Source organism: Saimiri boliviensis, chromosome 3, assembly GCF_048565385.1.
Source record: "Saimiri boliviensis isolate mSaiBol1 chromosome 3, mSaiBol1.pri, whole genome shotgun sequence".
Lineage (NCBI taxonomy): Eukaryota > Metazoa > Chordata > Mammalia > Primates > Cebidae > Saimiri > Saimiri boliviensis.
In genome coordinates this window covers 130,958,722-130,975,025 of record NC_133451.1, presented here as the reverse complement: position 1 = coordinate 130,975,025, position 16,304 = coordinate 130,958,722, and the positions used below count along the sequence as shown (strand labels likewise).

Below are 16,304 nucleotides of genomic sequence, written 5' to 3'. Positions count from 1 at the left end.
TACCAAGCCCTGTGCTAGTTTCCAGGAACAAGTGAAAGAATAACACATGATCTACTTTCACAGAGCTTCCAGTTTAGTAGAGAAAATGTTCACAAAAACCTATCAGCTGGGCATGGTGGCTCATGCTTATAATCCCAGGACTTTGGAAGCCAAGGAGGATGATTACTTGAGCCCAGGAGTTCAAGACCAGCCTGGGCAACATAGTGAGACCCCATTTCTTTTTTTTTTTTTTGAGACCGAGTTTCGGCTCTTGTTACCCAGGCTGGAGTGCAATGGCGCGATCTCAGCTCACTGCAACCTCCGCCTCCTGGGTTCAGGCAGTTCTCCTGCCTCAGCCTCCTGAGTAGCTGGGATTACAGGCACACGCCACCATGCCCAGCTAATTTTTTGCATTTTTAGTAGAGATGGGGTTTCACCATGTTGACCAGGATGGTCTCGATCTCTTGACCATGTGATCCACCCGCCTCGGCCTCCCAAAGTGCTGGGATTACAGGCTTGAGCCACCGCGCCCAGCGAGACCCCACTTCTAAAAAAAAATTGGCTGGGCATGGTGGTGCACACCTGTGGTCACAGCTACTTGGGAGGCTGAGGCAGGCAGGAGGATCACTTGAGCCTAGTAGGTCAAAGCTACAGTAAGCCATGATTGCATCACTGCACTCTAGCCTGGGAGACAGAGCAAGACGCTGTCTCAACACACACACATGCGCACATACACACGTATGCACACGCATCAGGTGCTGAGCACAGACCTCATTATTTTCAGATTCCTTATTAGTAAATTCACCTACCGACTAAAATTTGTAACCCCCAGATCAATACTCCTGGCACTTTCATGGTCACTGATAGACATATGCAGAATGGCAAAATATTTGAGTCACTTTACATGCATGTTCTCAGCTGAAGTCAAACAGGATAACACTCTGCCATCCTGTTTCAGCTCTTTTACTATAAACAAGTGTCCTTCCTTTTCACAATGAATTTATTGCCTTTTTTTTTTTTTTTTTTTTTTTTTTGCTGTTTCTTGGTAATGTCACTTTTTTTTTTTTTTTTTTTTTTTTTTTTTTGAGACGGAGTTTCGCTCTTGTTACCCAGGCTGGAGTGCAATGGCGCCATCTCGGCTCACTGCAACCTCCGCCTCCTGGGTTCAGGCAATTCTCCTGCCTCAGCCTCCTGAGTAGCTGGGATTACAGGCACACGCCACCATGCCCAGCTAATTTTTTGCATTTTTAGTAGAGACGGGGTTTCACCATGTTGACCAGGATGGTCTCGATCTCTTGACCTCGTGATCCACCCACCTCAACCTCCCACAGTGCTGGGATTACAGGCTTGAACCACCGCGCCCGGCCGGTAATGTCACTATTTAAATAGACCCGAGTATAGTGCTGAAGTGCTGTCCAGTGGTCCTACTGTAAGAACCTGTGCTGTGTCTTACAGAGGCATTGTATTTAGGTAAGCTTTGTTCAGGTGTGAGTTAATAGTGCTCTTGCCTATGAGTCTGGTGTTAATGAAGCAACAATATACATTAAATAGGGTATCTTTAAACAGAAGCACACACACACTATAAAACAAATCATATATTAATTCATTGATGAAAATGTTGTAATCAGAGGCTTTCAGGAACCTGACTCTTTATTTCCCCCCTGGAAGCAGTGGTTCAGTATTCACTAATTCAGTGTTCACAGTGGCTGTAGCACATAACTGCTTCACTTAATGAGAATGGGCTGCACAGTGGAAGCTCTCTGTAGCACTCAGCAGCCTTAGAGTGGAGAAGGTAAATGGGTGGCTTCACCCTAGAATGAGTTTTGGAGGCCAGTCCAATTGAAGGATAGAATGAGGTGGGGAATTAAGTGATGACTCGTTGGCTTTGAAAGATAAAGAGGTGAATTCAGGATGGGTTTGATAAAGGAAATTATCAAGGGACTGGAAGATTGTATGAAGTTAGAGGGCAGGCATGCAGGGAGTAATTACAGCTGCAAGGATGAGAGAATGTAGTCAAAGTCTTGTTGGAAAATGGGGGAGGGTAGAAACGAGGGCAATTAAAGAAGGCAGAGAACAGCGTATTTGTTTTTAGATAGACCGTTCATGGGAACTTTGAGCTCTAAGGGGTGATACAGGGATACTTAGGTCAGAGGACCTAGAGTGCTAATAAAGACAGTTGGAATGTGCCTACAAGGTGCAGCTGTGTGTGCAAATTTCCAGAGATTCCAAGAACCCTGAGTCATGATGTAGGAATCCTAAATGTTCAGATGTAAAGGCAGGTATATAGAGGCCTATACCAAATATCACATGAGTGGCAGATTCTTTGCTGCACAGAGTACAGTGTATTTTTTCAGTTTACAAGACCCACAGCATTTTACCATGGAAAGATGCAGAGAAAGAATCAAGATTTGTTTACTGATGAGTTTAGGGAGAGGAGGGGAGGGGGACGGGAATTAATACTCAAGAGTTGCTCCAGTTTGACTAGTTGCTATAAGATGCTTTTTCTTCTGCAGCGTTCAATGGATGTTACACTTCCAGAGTTGTCTTTGTTATCGTAATTCTTCAGTTTTCAGTTCCCGTATCATGTGATTTTCATCATGATGACATTTAAGATTGGCAAATGAGCATACTTATGGTTTGGTAAATAGAGGTAATGATTCCTCTCACTTCTGTTTGCCCAGGGGTTGTGGAGCTACATCAGCTTCCTCCTGACTGTCTTTACAGTTTCACTGACAATTCTGGACACTCGGATTCCAGCCTTCCAAGCTTTCCTACTGGCCAAGGGGTTAGGTTTCATACCCTTTTGTTGGTTGCCGTGATGAGGTTTGTAAATGGAACAGAGGCAAACCATATGTGTTCACTACTATTGTCATTTATGTGAAGAGTTGTCTAGAACTGTGCTGCCCAGTTCAGTGAAGACCAGCCACATGTCTAAGTGGGCCCTTGAAATGTGGCTAGCCTGAATTGAGATATTCTCTAAGTGTAAAATTCACATTGGATTTTGAAGACCTAGAATGAAATAAAGAATGTGAAGTATTCTGTGAAAAAGTTAATAATTTTTCAGATTGATAACATGTTGAATTAAGATTTTGTATATGTTGGATTAAACAAAATACTCAAATTCATTTCACTTGTTGATTGTTTGTTTGTGCCTGCTCTGTGGCCCAGGCTAGAGTGCAGTGGTGTGACCGTGGCTCACTGCAGCCTTGACCTCCTGCGCTCAAGTGAGCCTCCTGTCTCAGCCTCCCAAGTAGCTGGGACTACGAGTGTGCCACCATACCAAGCTAATTTAAAAAAAAATTTTTGTAGACGAAGAGTCTCCCTATGTTGCCCAGGCTGATCTTGAACTCCTGAGCTCAAGTGATCCTCCCAAGTGAGCCTTGGCCTCCCAAAGTACTGGGATTACAGGCATGAGCCACCACGTTCAGTCCTCACATGTGTTTTCCTGTTATCTTTTTTAAGTTCCAAGGTACACATGCAAGACGTGCAGGTTTGTTACATAGGTAAATGTGTGCCATGGTGATTTGTTGCACCTATCACCCTATCACCTAGGTATTAAAAAAATATGGAACACTTCATGAATTTGCATTTCATCCTTGCTCAGGGGCCCTGCTAATCTTCTCTGTATTGCTCCAATTTTAGTACATGTGCTGCCAAAGCGAGCACCTCACATGTTTCTTATTGCAGTTTTAAATATGGGTACTAGAACATTTAAAATTATATTTGTGGCTTATATTATCATGCTGTTGAAGAGCACTGTCTCTTTGAGTTATTTTTTGGATTTCCATGGAATAATTTGATAATTGTATTAAATGATATACTTCTAAAGACCAAATTCTTGGATCCAGTTATATTAATCCTCTTTAAGTTGTTAGTATACCTGAATGTATCCCTTATAAACAAAAGGATTACTGTCATGTGTACTTAAAACCCCTCTACTAAGAGAGGTTTATTCATTTTCCTTTGAAATTCTTCTATAATAAAATGAAGTCAACATTTATGACAGTTCTACTGGATGGAATATAACTGAATTCCTTTAAGAACTGGTATCAGGGTTATCATTAGCTTGGATTTTGGACTAATCAAATGCAATCATATTTTTAAATGTGCAATTCTTTCTCAAAGGAGCGTTTGAATCTATGTCACATTGAGCCATGATATAATGAGGTTTCTTTGTCCCTGAGAGTGACTATTTTTAGAACTTAGGTGAACAGCTATTTGCAATGCAGCCTTAGTAAATATAACAGAAAAGGGGTTCATTTAAAAGGAGCTAATTTAAGACCCACTTACTAACTGCCTGCTCTCTGTTCAGTGTTAGTATTAACTGCACAAGCAAAACACACAAGAAATTAAAGATGTGGTCCATGTCCTCGAAGTTCATCATCTGGCTCAGGAATTCCTAACCAACATCTACATTCTGATGGATCTGATAAGATGTAAGGGGAGATTAATACCTTTGTAATAAATAGCAGCTAAAGCACTCAACTTTGAAAATTATTTATTTAAATAATATTATTTATTTAAAATTACAGATCCAAAGTTACCTTGAGGAAACACCACTTCCACACACGTTCGTTTTTTTTTTTTTTTATGGGAATTGCGCACGGCTTGCAGTTATTCTTTCCTAAATCAGGTCTTCAAACCTAAACCCAACTAGGAGTTGGGACCAGCCACACAGCAGGAGGTGAGCAGCGGGCAGGCAAGCACGGCTTCGTCTGTATTTACAGCTGATCCCGGTATGATCCCGGTTGCTGATGTTACCGCCTGAGCTCCGCCCCCTGTCCGGATCAGCAGCATCATTCATTAGGTTTGCACAGCAGCATGAACCCTATGTGAACTGTTCACGCGAGTGATCTAGGTTGCACACTCCTTACAAGAATCTAATGCTTGATGATCTGAGGTACAACAGTTTCATCCCGAAACCATCCCCCACCCCCAGTCCATGGAAAAAATTGTCTTCCATGAAGCCGGTCCCTGGTGCCAAAAAAGGTTGGGGACCGCTGCACTAAACCGTGGTTTGAGGCAATGTGTAGACACAGTGACTTGTTCCAAGGTATAGCCAAGGGGAAGGTTGAACCATGGTTGTAGTTAGGGAGGTTCTCAGCTACAAGAGAGGTAGCAAATCCTTCAGAGGCATCGTTTATAAGGACATTCTGTCTTCCTATTACACATATTGAAATGTCTTCAGAAAGGGACCATTTGGGAAGTTTTTATAGAGCAGATGGCCTAAAAGAACTTAGAGGATTCAGCTTGTAAAGTTAGTTGAGGGGTGCTTTAGAAGGGAAAATTGATGTGACTGAGGATACCTGAGAGGTTGAAAGGTGATTTATGAGAAGAGAGAATACCTTATATTGGAAGATAGTTGGGCTGGGTGAGGTGGCTCACACCTATAATCCCACCACTTTGGGAGGTTGAGGTGGGTGGATCACTTGAGGTTGTGAGTTTGAGTCCAACCTCACCAACATGGAAGAACCCTTTCTCTACTAAAAATGCAAAAAATTAGCCGGGCATGGTGATGCATGCTGGTAGTCCCAGCTACTTGGGAGGTGGAGGCAGGAGAATTGCTTGAACCCGGGAGATGGAGGTTGTGATGAGCCGAGATCACACCATTGCACTCCAGCCTAGGCAATAAGAGCGACACTCAGTCACACACACACACACACACACACACACACACACACACAAAAGAAAGATTGTTTCATACATATAGTTTTCTAACTGTTGCAGTAATTCATTCTAGAGTTTATTGTTCCCAAGGAACTTTGTGATGGATCTATCTTAGTGTTTAATTGCCAGGAGCTTCCAGAAAATTGGCTATGTTTTTGGGGAAGGGGAAACGGGGTGAGAAGGTGATTGACTTTCTTGGGTAAAACCATTATTTGCCAGGTGTTATTGTGGCCAGAGTTATTTATCTTGGCTTCATGTTGTATAAATACAATGCAATCATCTATGAGCTTAGCAACTCAAATAGGACAGTGAGTACTTTTGGGCTTGTGTATATGAAAATTAACACATCACATTTGTCTAGAGTTTTATAGTTTTTCGAAAGTACTTTTAAATGCTCACATTTAACATCTTCAACAACACTTGCCTATTTATGGTTAAGGAAACCGAGGCCCAGAGAGTCTAGTGTCTTTCCCCCAGAATCATGTGGGTAATCAATGACAGGTCAGAACTAGACTTAGCTCTTGCCTTCTCATCCAAAGTTCTGTTCCCTGGTGTGACACCCTCTCTCAGCAGGGACCCTGCTGACGGTGATTACGTGGCTGGTGGCTGGCGTCTCCTGAGTTCCTCATACCCAGCCTGATCATGAGGAACTGACTCAGAGAAATGAGAGTCTGCTGATTCAAAGCTGAATATCCTTTCCCAGTCTTTCATTTCTCAGCTTTCTCTTCTCCTAAATTGATTTCTTTCAACTCCCAAGGAGCTTAGTCTTTGTGGCTATTAGAACTCTTAGAGCACTTTAAGAGTCTTTTTCACTAATTTACCAGTGATGAACATATTGTATGGGAAACCCTTAATTGTAGCTATATTGTGGATAGGTATCTCTATTTTTGCCTGTCAGACCAAAACTGAAGGAGAACTATCACTAACTTAACCACTACTTAGATTTCCATGAATACTCATTAACTTTGTTATTCTGTTATATACATTGACTTCCATTGAATGGATTTGTAGCAGGCCAAGAATTAGTGGGATACCAGTACAAAGGCTATTACGGTAGTCCTGGCAAAACACTGGGCTTTGCTGGGCATGGTAACTCACACCTATAATCCTAGAGCTTTGGATGGCTGAGGTGGGCAGCTCGCTTGACCCTGGGAGTTTGAGACCAGCCTGGGCAACATGGTGAAACCCCATCTCTACAGAAACCACAAACATTAGCCAGGTATGGTGGCGCATGCTTGTAGTCTGAGCTACTCAAGAGGCTGAGGTGGAACGATTCTTCAAGCTTAGGAGGTCGAGGCTGCAGTGAGGCATGATCTTGCCACTGCACTCCAGCCTGGGTGACAGAGCAAGACCCTGTCTCAAACAAACACACCCCAAATCCACCAGGCTTGGATTAGGGTGGTAGCAGTAGAATTTGTGATGGAAGCTGCCATCTCTCCATAGGCAGGAGTCAAGAGGAAGCCAGGAGTGCCACATGCTCCAGAGAAAACTTTTTGCCTGGCCTTCATATCACTGGTATTGAGAGAAGAGAGGGCCTTCTGACAAGACCTTCTCCCACACCATTGGGAAACCTGTTACTCCATCACTACATCTGCTTTAAGACTGTCGGTACACAATTTAATTTTCCTCTTTTTCTTGTTTACAACTGTTTACACTAACAGCCTTTAAAAGACCAAGGCTTCTAGGTTTTTTGTTTTTGTTTTTGTGTAAGTCTTTGTTGTTGTTTTCTAGAGTCAGCGTCTCGCCCTGTCACTCAAGCTGAAGTGCAGTGGTAGGATCATAGCTCACCGAAGCCTCAAACTCCTGGGCTCAAGTGATCTGCCCACCTCGGCCTCCTGAGTAGTTAGCATTACACGTGTGCACCACCATGCCTCATTACTTTTAAATTTGTTATAGAGACGAGGTCTTGCTGTGTTGCCCAGGCAGGTCTCAAACTCAGTGATCCTGCCACCTCAGCCTCCCAAAATGTTTGGATTACAGGTGTGAGCTATCACATCTGGCCCTTGTAGGTTTTTTCTTAATTCAAGTCTTTAATCTCCATCTAGAGAGATGGATAATTAGGTAAATTTCCCTGCCCTTCAGTATTCCCTATTGCTTACCCTTTCCCTGCTTCATCTTCTGCTATAGCGTTCACTATTTGTTTTGGCACACCGAATATTTTTCTGAATTATTGATTTTTTTTTTCTGCCACTATCATGTAAACTTCATAAAGGTGGTGGGGGTTTGTTTCATGTATCATCAGCATCCTGAACAGGGTCTGCCACATGACATGTTTGAAAAGATGAAATGAGTGGAGTTTTAAGTCTTTAGATAGCACATTTAAAAAGTGAGTTCATAAATTATTCTACAAAAGCAATGAAATGCCTTTGTAAACTGGAAGAATGTCAGATGTTCTTTGTTTAGTTTAATCCTATTTGGTGGCTAATTTAATTGTAACACAGATTAATGAATAACTCTTAGTAATTCCAAATTACCCTAATAGCAATAATAGTATGTATTTGATGCCATTTACAGTAGCCTCAATGAATTTTTTATTCCTCTGTGAGATAGTTATATCTCAATATTATAACTGTTAAAATTATAAATGCTTAAAAATGTTGTAAATGTAAGAGAGAAGCCTTTTCACAAAAACATTCCTCTCCAGGAAAACAGAGACCAGTCTAGTGTGGGACATAGGTGTATAGTTGGATAGAACAAGGCATATGAGAAGGTACAGACTAATGAGAAGGTTTTGCCTTCATGTTCATGAGGTGGCTAACTTGTCAGTAGTGGTTTTGGGCATGTGAACTGCTGCTGCTTAATACTGACAGCATCTTAGTACTGGGCTTTGTACAGCTCTGCATTGCCTGCTGAGGAATCCGGGCATCAGCAACAGAAAGTTCCAAACCATTAACAGAAAATTCAATTATGTTATAGCTATACATCCAAATGGAAGGGTGCTGGAGACAGCCACGAGTTTTCTCTGCTAGGTATTTTTTCAAACATGCTTCTCATGAATTAAATAATTTCAGTGTTGATGTGGAGAATGGGAGCATTGAAAAGTGGCACTGCCATAGGGCTGTTTTCTGTGAAGTAGGTAGAGTAAGCAAATGTGTGAAATAAGAATTTCTGCAACAACTCTTCCAGACACCTTCGACCTTACTTGATAACGCAGTACCCTGATCACATGATTTGCAGAGAATGAGAGATCTGTGAATGATTGCTGAGATGATGGCCCCGACCCAGTAGCTCAGCTTCCAACTTCTTAAGCAGGTCTGGACTACTGATGTCTTTCCTAGGTCCAAATGCTGGTGACAGCCTGGCTTGAAATCAAAGTTAAACTTTAAAAGTTATGTAATATTTTGTTGCTGATGTGTTTCTAACCTTTGGCAGTCTTAAAAATAATCCCATAGCTGCTATTAATTTCAGTGAAACATGGAGATGGGTTATAAAACCCATACATAAGAAAAGTAGATTGTAGATCGAGTTCCCATATTGGGCCTTTAAACAAAAAAGACTTTATCTAAATTGCTGGTTATCTCCCTGATTCCAGAAAGGATGAATCATCTTATTGAGACAAATAGATATGCAGTGCCTTTTCTCATGGGTGGAGTTACACTGGAGGCCTGACCTGGCTACCTCTTTTTGGTGTTAAAGTTTAGATATGAAGTAGTTACAAACACAGCTTCATTGTAGCCCTTCTGGGCTGCAGTTTCATTTATCAGGTTGGGGATTTCCTGGAGCCTTATCTTTCTTTTCCTTATCTCTATGTTGTCTGGATGCTGGTACTTGGTCAGATAGCCTTTTGGTAGCACTTTTTCAAAAAAAAGTGTATAATATGTGTACTTTAAAAATTCCTCTTATTGTTATGTATATTACATTGCTATTCAGCACTAAACAAAGTTTCCAGATAAAGGGACATTCTGGAGCTTTGTTTAGATACTTTAGGAGGGTATCTAAAGCTACATTGTTTTGCTGGTTTATATAAATATTAATGATAGCAATAATGTTGAAGGAAAGATTGTGGGACTCAAATTGTACCCTTCCAGGGTGAGTGCTTTGCTTTTCCTTCCAGCTCTCTGAGGTTGTTTTGACTCTGACAATTCTCTTAAAATAAAGCTTGTAGGGCCGGGCACTGTGGCACAGGTCTGTAATCCCAGCACTTTGGGAGGCCGAGGTAGGCGGATCACGAGGTCAAGATATCAAGACCATCCTGGCCAACATGCTGAAACCCTGTCTCTACTAAAAATAAAAAAATTAGCCAGGCATGGTGGCACACACCTGTGGTTCCAGCTACTCGAGAGACTAAGGCAGAAGAATCGCTTGAACCCAGGAGGCGGAGGTTGCGGTGAGCCACGACTGCGCCACTGCACTCCAGCCTGGAGACAGAGCAAGACTCTGTCTCAAAAAAATAAAAATAAAAATAATAAAGCTTGCAGAATTATTGTAGATTAAAGAAATCAGGTTATCATTAATGGCAAGAATTTTTTAAAAAATAGTTTTAACCATTGCTTATAAGTAATACATGCCTATTATTAGAAAATTGGAAAATACAGAATTTTTAAAAAGCATCTTGATCATGGGTTCTCAAAATCATTCTGATATTTTTTTCTATGCTTTCTTTTTTTTTTGCTTTCTGATACTTCCTTTCTCTACATTCAGTTTTTAAAAACCATGCTTGTTGTCAAACTGCATATACGATTTTTATCCTGTTCTTTTTATTTTAACATAAGAATTTTCTATGTTTCACAGATTTTATAAAGATGTGCCACTCATTCATTGATTCTTTCAGTTACTGGGTGCCTTCTGTCTGTGCTCTGGGTACCAAATGCTTTACTCTTTAAGGTATGGAGACATGTGAGTTGAAAATAATCTAGATTATAATTAGGAACCGCAGATCTTACTGAATTTCCATCTGACTTTGATCTGGATCTGAAAGTTAAATTACTTCCCAGGTATTTCCACATTGTAAGTCAAAAGAGTCATACTGATTGATTTTTATTATATATTTAAGCTAACTTTGTATGGATTAAAAAATATAAATCACATTGCCTCAGAGTCTGTCCCTAGCTGAAGTGCTGGACTGGGAGTGGAGGGCAGAGCAGAATCCTGGGGAGGCGGGTGCGGCTGGTGTACCTGGCTCCTGCACAGGGATTGTTTACAGGGGTGAGTGAGTAGGGTAGGGTCGATGACAAGGTGTCCCACAAGATACTTAGTCACTCACAAAGCGCATGACTTGGGCCTTGTCCTCAGAGGACTGAATTAGTGAGAATCTAAACATTCTAGGTGGCATGGACTTTGAGATGTAGAAGAAAGAATTTCACTTATCAGTCAGTGATATCCAGTTGCCTCCTCCTCAGCCCCTTCCCAGACCTGTCTCAGTGGTCAGGCGCGGACACGGTGTAAGGATGAGCAGGATGGGCTCACTCATAAGTAAGGATGCCTAGATTTAAGTCCTGACTCTGCCACTGACAACTATATACCTTCGACCACTTCCTTCACCTTTCTGTGCTTCATTCTCCTCTTCTGTTAAGAGAAGATATTACTACTATCTACTTCCCTGTGATTAAATGAAACTCATGAAACACGTAGAAGACCACTTAGTGGATCTAACTATCAGTGTTTTTGACCCTATATGTCTGAATTTGTATATTTTGACAAATTTCCTTAGCGCTGAGTTCATCAGGTGAGTTTAGATGGCATTAGGATAGGTGTGTTATTGTTTGATCAAACACTGAACTGGTATTGTGAGGATGGCCTGGTGCATAACTAACTCTTAGGCACTATCCATATTCACATTTCTGAAAACAGCCAAGTATTGACAGACTTGGTTCCAATCCCGGATCTGTCTCCAAAGCCCATTTCCCTAAAGTAGACTGCTTCAGAAAAGCTTTCACACCCCCTTACCTTAATCTACTGCTGTAGCCTAGGAGGAGGACCTGTTTTGTCTTGAATAAATTTTGATTGAATTATAATATACAAAGCAGTGTACCTGTTCATGTTGCTGTGTGTTCATAGTACCAGTACTGGGATCAAGAAACAGCATCCCATACTGTTTTGTGTCTTTCTGGGGACCGTGCTTTAAAGATCTCTGGTAGAAAGATTTGTGATCATTTGTTTTTGTGCAAGGAGAAGGCGTTATGGAACCATGAGAGGGAATTACCCTGATAAAGAGGAGGGTCATTTGTGATGCTGTGGATCATAAACTTCCGCCACTCCCTCCCATCCTGTATTTATTTTTCCTTTTTTTCTCATTCAAGTAATGTGAATAGACAGAGAAAGAGGTTTTTTTTTTTTTTTTCTTTCAAGACTGGACATGCTGAAAGGAGAAAGATTATTTACTGCAAGTCTCATTAAATGAGAGTAATTAGAATAGACTTTTTAGGGAGCTGTATTATGTCTTAGATTTTTCTCCTTCAAGCTACATTTCTCAATTGTTGCTTTTGAGTTAATTTTTTATTACATATCATGACCATTGCTTTTCATCATGTGAAGAATGTGAGATCAAGGAATTACAGAAATGCATGAATACTTAACCTAGAAACTTCCATGACTTTGCTTCTCCCAACTGTAAATCAGGCATGGGAATGGGCTTTTTCTCAGACGTCAGATTCTGGATTGGAGGTGGGTCCTGGCGGCACTGCATCCAGAGGATTTGGAGAGGAGTCGGGCCGTCACGGGAGACAGTGTTGTGATTGATTGGAGATTCTGGCCACAGGGAAAAGAGGTTGGACTTGTCTTGAGTACTAGATACTTGCCTTTGATGATCTAAGTGATGCTGTGCTATTTATTGATTCTTAAACTTGGCACTCTTCTCTAGGACCACCTAGTACCTGGCATATGAGATTGGAAACAGTACAAATAGCAGCTTTAGTAAATCAAAGCAGTAGTCTCCCTTCCTTACATATACCACATGGATTCGTCTTGCTTTCGTACTTCTGTGGTCCTCCCTTCCAGTGTCTTACAAAGTTCATCAGCATTGTGAAAGTAGCAATGGTGGCAGCTGCAGTTCCAGTCCACAACCTGGTGAACTGTGTGTGGAGTGTGGGAGTCTAGCCAGTGATGGCAGATGCTTTGTAAATGTGTAAACTTTGGATAACCCAAATTATTTTCTATGATACGTGGATGAACTGTAGAAAGGAAATAGATAACTGGCCATGTGTAGAGTTGCAAATAGGTTTGATGATAAATTGTAATATGCAACGTATTTAATATTTAAGAGCAGAGCACCCAGCGTGATAATGAATCACAGTATGAATACCTCTAGAAGTATATGATTCTATTTTAGGAAAGAGAAGATCAAGACAACAGGGAGTTTGGATTGAGGAAGAGAATAGACTGTTAAGCAGAAAAATCTACACATACCTCTCTGAGTTACTCTAATGTCTCAGAGGAATGGTTGAGATGATACAATTATGGATTTTCCACTACTGAAGAAATTTCCAAGCTCCCATTTAAACATGAGGAAATTTGAAGTCATATAGAGGCATCCCTTTTTAAATCTAATAGGTATGGTTTTGTTTTGCATTTCTGTTTTATTACATTTTATCAGATTTTGAACTGTGGAATTATGTCTTACTAAGCAGAGTAACAGAGGAGCTGTCATTTCACTTTTAAAAAAATCTAAAAATCTTTTCTGTTAAGATATGCTGTGATTGGAGTGATCACAAGATGTTAAAAGTCTCTATGGGAGCTTTTGCTGTAGGAGAGAAAGGGAGAAATGGAGTGTGAGTGTACAGGCACCCTGCTGATCAAACGTATGCATCTGACTATCAAGGAAGCGCACTGCTTGTTGCAGTTAGATTCATATCATAGTTTTGGGTTTTTGTTTTGTTTTGTTTTTTGTTTTTTGTTTTCTTTTGAGACAGAGTCTTGCTGTGTCGCCTAGGCTAGAGTGCAGCGGCGTGATCTCAGTTCACTGCAACCTCTGCCTCTCAAGTTCAAGCAATTCTCCTGCCTCAGACTCCCAAGTAACTGGACTACAGGCATACACCACCACACCTGGCTAATGTTTTTGTATATTTTTTTTTAGTAGAGATGGGGTTTCACCATGTTGGCCAGACTGATCTCGAACTCCTGACCTCAAATGATAAGGAGTTGAGCGGCCACCTCAGCCTCCCAAAGTGCTGGGATTGTCAGTGTGAGCCACCGCACCCAGCCCATATAATAGTTTTAATGCAAATATTTAGTGTTATTAAACCAATCAGAAAGTATCTGTCGGACATCTACCATGGATAAAACCTGCATGAGGTATGAAAATGAATGTCAAGACCTAGGCTTACATGCAAGGAATTTATAATCTAGTATATAAGAGAGATATTATACATGATACACTTTTTTTTTTTTTTTTTTTTTGACACAGGGTCTCTCTCTGTTGTCCAGGCTGGAGTGCAGTGGTGCGGTCATAGCTCACCTGTTCCTCCCATCTCAGTTTCCTGAGTAGCTGGACTACAGGCACATGCCACCACTCCTGGCTAATTTTCTCATTTTTTGTAGAGAAGAGGTCTTGCTATGTTGTCCAGGCCAGTCTTTAAATCCTGCCTCAAGTACTGTAGTTCTCTCAGCTTGGCCTCTCAAAGCACTGCAATTATAAGCATTATCTACAGGTGCTTTTATAGTGCTTGCATAAGTAATCTTTTAATTCTCTGTTAAAAAGAGAAAGTGACTTTTAAGGCAGTTTATGGGAAAAGAGAACTCATGATCATACTTTGGCCATGTCGGTTAAGTTTTAAGCTCAAAATGTGTTCTTGGAAAAAGGAATTTATTTTCTTTTTCTGATTGTATCACGATACTATCAATTTAGCGTGTGCCACAGAGAATTCAAGTTGTCGTAGGTTATGTTGCAATTTTTATTTCTCAGGAGAGAGTGAATTTCAGATATTTTTTGAAGGAGTTTTAAGGATTATATACATATATACATCAGAATGTCATAAGAAGGCCATGCCATGGTGTTAGCTTTTCTCACACTTGTGGAGTGAAATGTATGGATACCATATATTACAAATGACGGCAAAAACCGCAATTGCTTTTGGACCATCCTAATACAAAGGTACATTTAAAAACTGCTGAAGCCAAAGGACTAGCCAAGAGTTTATCAGATTTTAGGGATCTATTAATGTTTTCTTCACCAAATTCCAGGACCAGGAAAAGGTAAAGAATTGGGGCAATCCCTTGTAGTTTTGTGTGTCAAGATTTGACCTGTATTCCAAGGATCTTGATTTTTATTTCTTTATTTTTTATTTTTTATTTTTATTTCTAATAAAAGAAAAATGTTTTCTTTATGAACCCACAGAATCATATTGATTCTGTAGCATTGTTCTCCTTTTTCAGATGAAGAATATTAGCATCAGAAATCAAAATTGAGCTGCTTTTGTCCTCAGGTTGAACTTTCTTAGCTTGAATATGCCTAGAAATTCAATGCAAGAGTTTCAAGGGTATATGGCTGCTCATGATCATTTTTCCCCCTTGTATTAAAGCAAGGATATGTTGCGAATCTGTGTCCCACCACCCCATGCCATCTATACATTAAGTCCTACATTTGGCTGTTGTGGGTAACCATCCCTTGCTTGCTGTGAGTAGAATTTTGCAAGGTTGCAGAGTAAGACCTGTCAGCTGACACTGGCTCACATGAGAGCCATTAAGAGGGTGGTGTGGCCAATGTCAGAACAACCTTGCAGCTTCGGAAGGCAAGCCACTGCATTGCCCAGAGCCATATGAATAGGTCTTGTGACCAATTACTTGACTACTACATAATCTCCAGCTAGGGAGCACAGATGGAGTGAGTCAGTCCAAGCTGCTCAACCTGTTAAGTGTCTTGTCTCTGCTAACTGGAGTACAAGCTTAGGAACAAAAGTAGGACTTGTCTACGTTTATAGTGGGATTGCAGACAGCACGTTTTATAATATAATAGATGGATCTGACTTCCTAAATTATTGGCGGGGTTAATTTACGTAACAAACGAATGTTCCACCTTTTTTTTTTTTTTTAATTTTGAAAGGGGAAATTAGTACGCTGCTGCCAGCTAACTTTTCTCACATACTGCATAGCAGTGTAATGATTGTTTAGAATTGCTGGTCTCTACGGAATATTCCTCACATAACAAAGGAACTTCAGGATTTGTGTCCAAGTCCATGTTGGTGGTTGAGGTAAACCGGAAGAACATTAAACCGCTCAGGAGATGTGTGGCGGCACAGGGAAGACCACAAAGCAGTCCGGGAGCTGGCAAGACTCAGCCCGATGTGTGAGTGATGCTGTTCCTCGTGCTGGGAAGATTCACAGGGCGCTTTTATGCTCAAAGATTAAAAAACACGCCAGGGTGGACAGGAGCACTGACCACACGGAACTCAACAACAGGTTTGAAACTTTAGTTCTGTTTCGAAATCTCAGATAATTTTTTATTTAATTCACTGTGTACTAAGGAGATGGAGTTGTGTTGATCTGAAAGTTGTTGCTTCTTGTAAGTGCTTTTAAGTAGGAGAAATAGGGTTACTGGTGGGTGTGCAGAGACAAGTTCTTTCTCTTACAGAAAAGATGTAAGCATGGGTATTTTTTAGTGACTGTTGTGAATCCACTACCCACCTATTTTCTTCATTTCATTACCTCTGCTGGAGCCAACTTGTAAGAAATGTTTACACCTTTGTCTGTTGAAGCTTGGATGATACTGTTCGTAGTAATTATCA

General features: G+C 40.9%; 1 protein-coding gene and 1 non-coding gene across 5 annotated transcripts in view; one reads left to right on the top strand and one right to left on the bottom strand.

The window, feature by feature from the left end:
- The window catches only part of FNIP2 (folliculin interacting protein 2), a 142,604-nt gene that overhangs the window by 27,085 nt on the left and 99,215 nt on the right, over nucleotides 1-16,304 (top strand). For 2 of the 4 annotated variants that reach the window (XM_010338556.3, XM_003927930.4), the window contains exon 1: nucleotides 1,169-15,978. The exons of the other annotated variants lie outside the window; for them this stretch is intronic. In XM_010338556.3, the coding sequence (XP_010336858.1) occupies nucleotides 15,803-15,978 (176 nt within the window). In that variant the 5' untranslated portion in view covers nucleotides 1,169-15,802. Of the gene's footprint in view, nucleotides 1-1,168; nucleotides 15,979-16,304 lie in introns of those variants that run through there. 4 annotated transcript variants of the gene reach the window in all.
- On the bottom strand, nucleotides 3,539-3,645 carry LOC120367831 (U6 spliceosomal RNA). Its single transcript, XR_005582106.1, has one exon. It is a non-coding gene; the product is annotated as a U6 spliceosomal RNA (small nuclear RNA).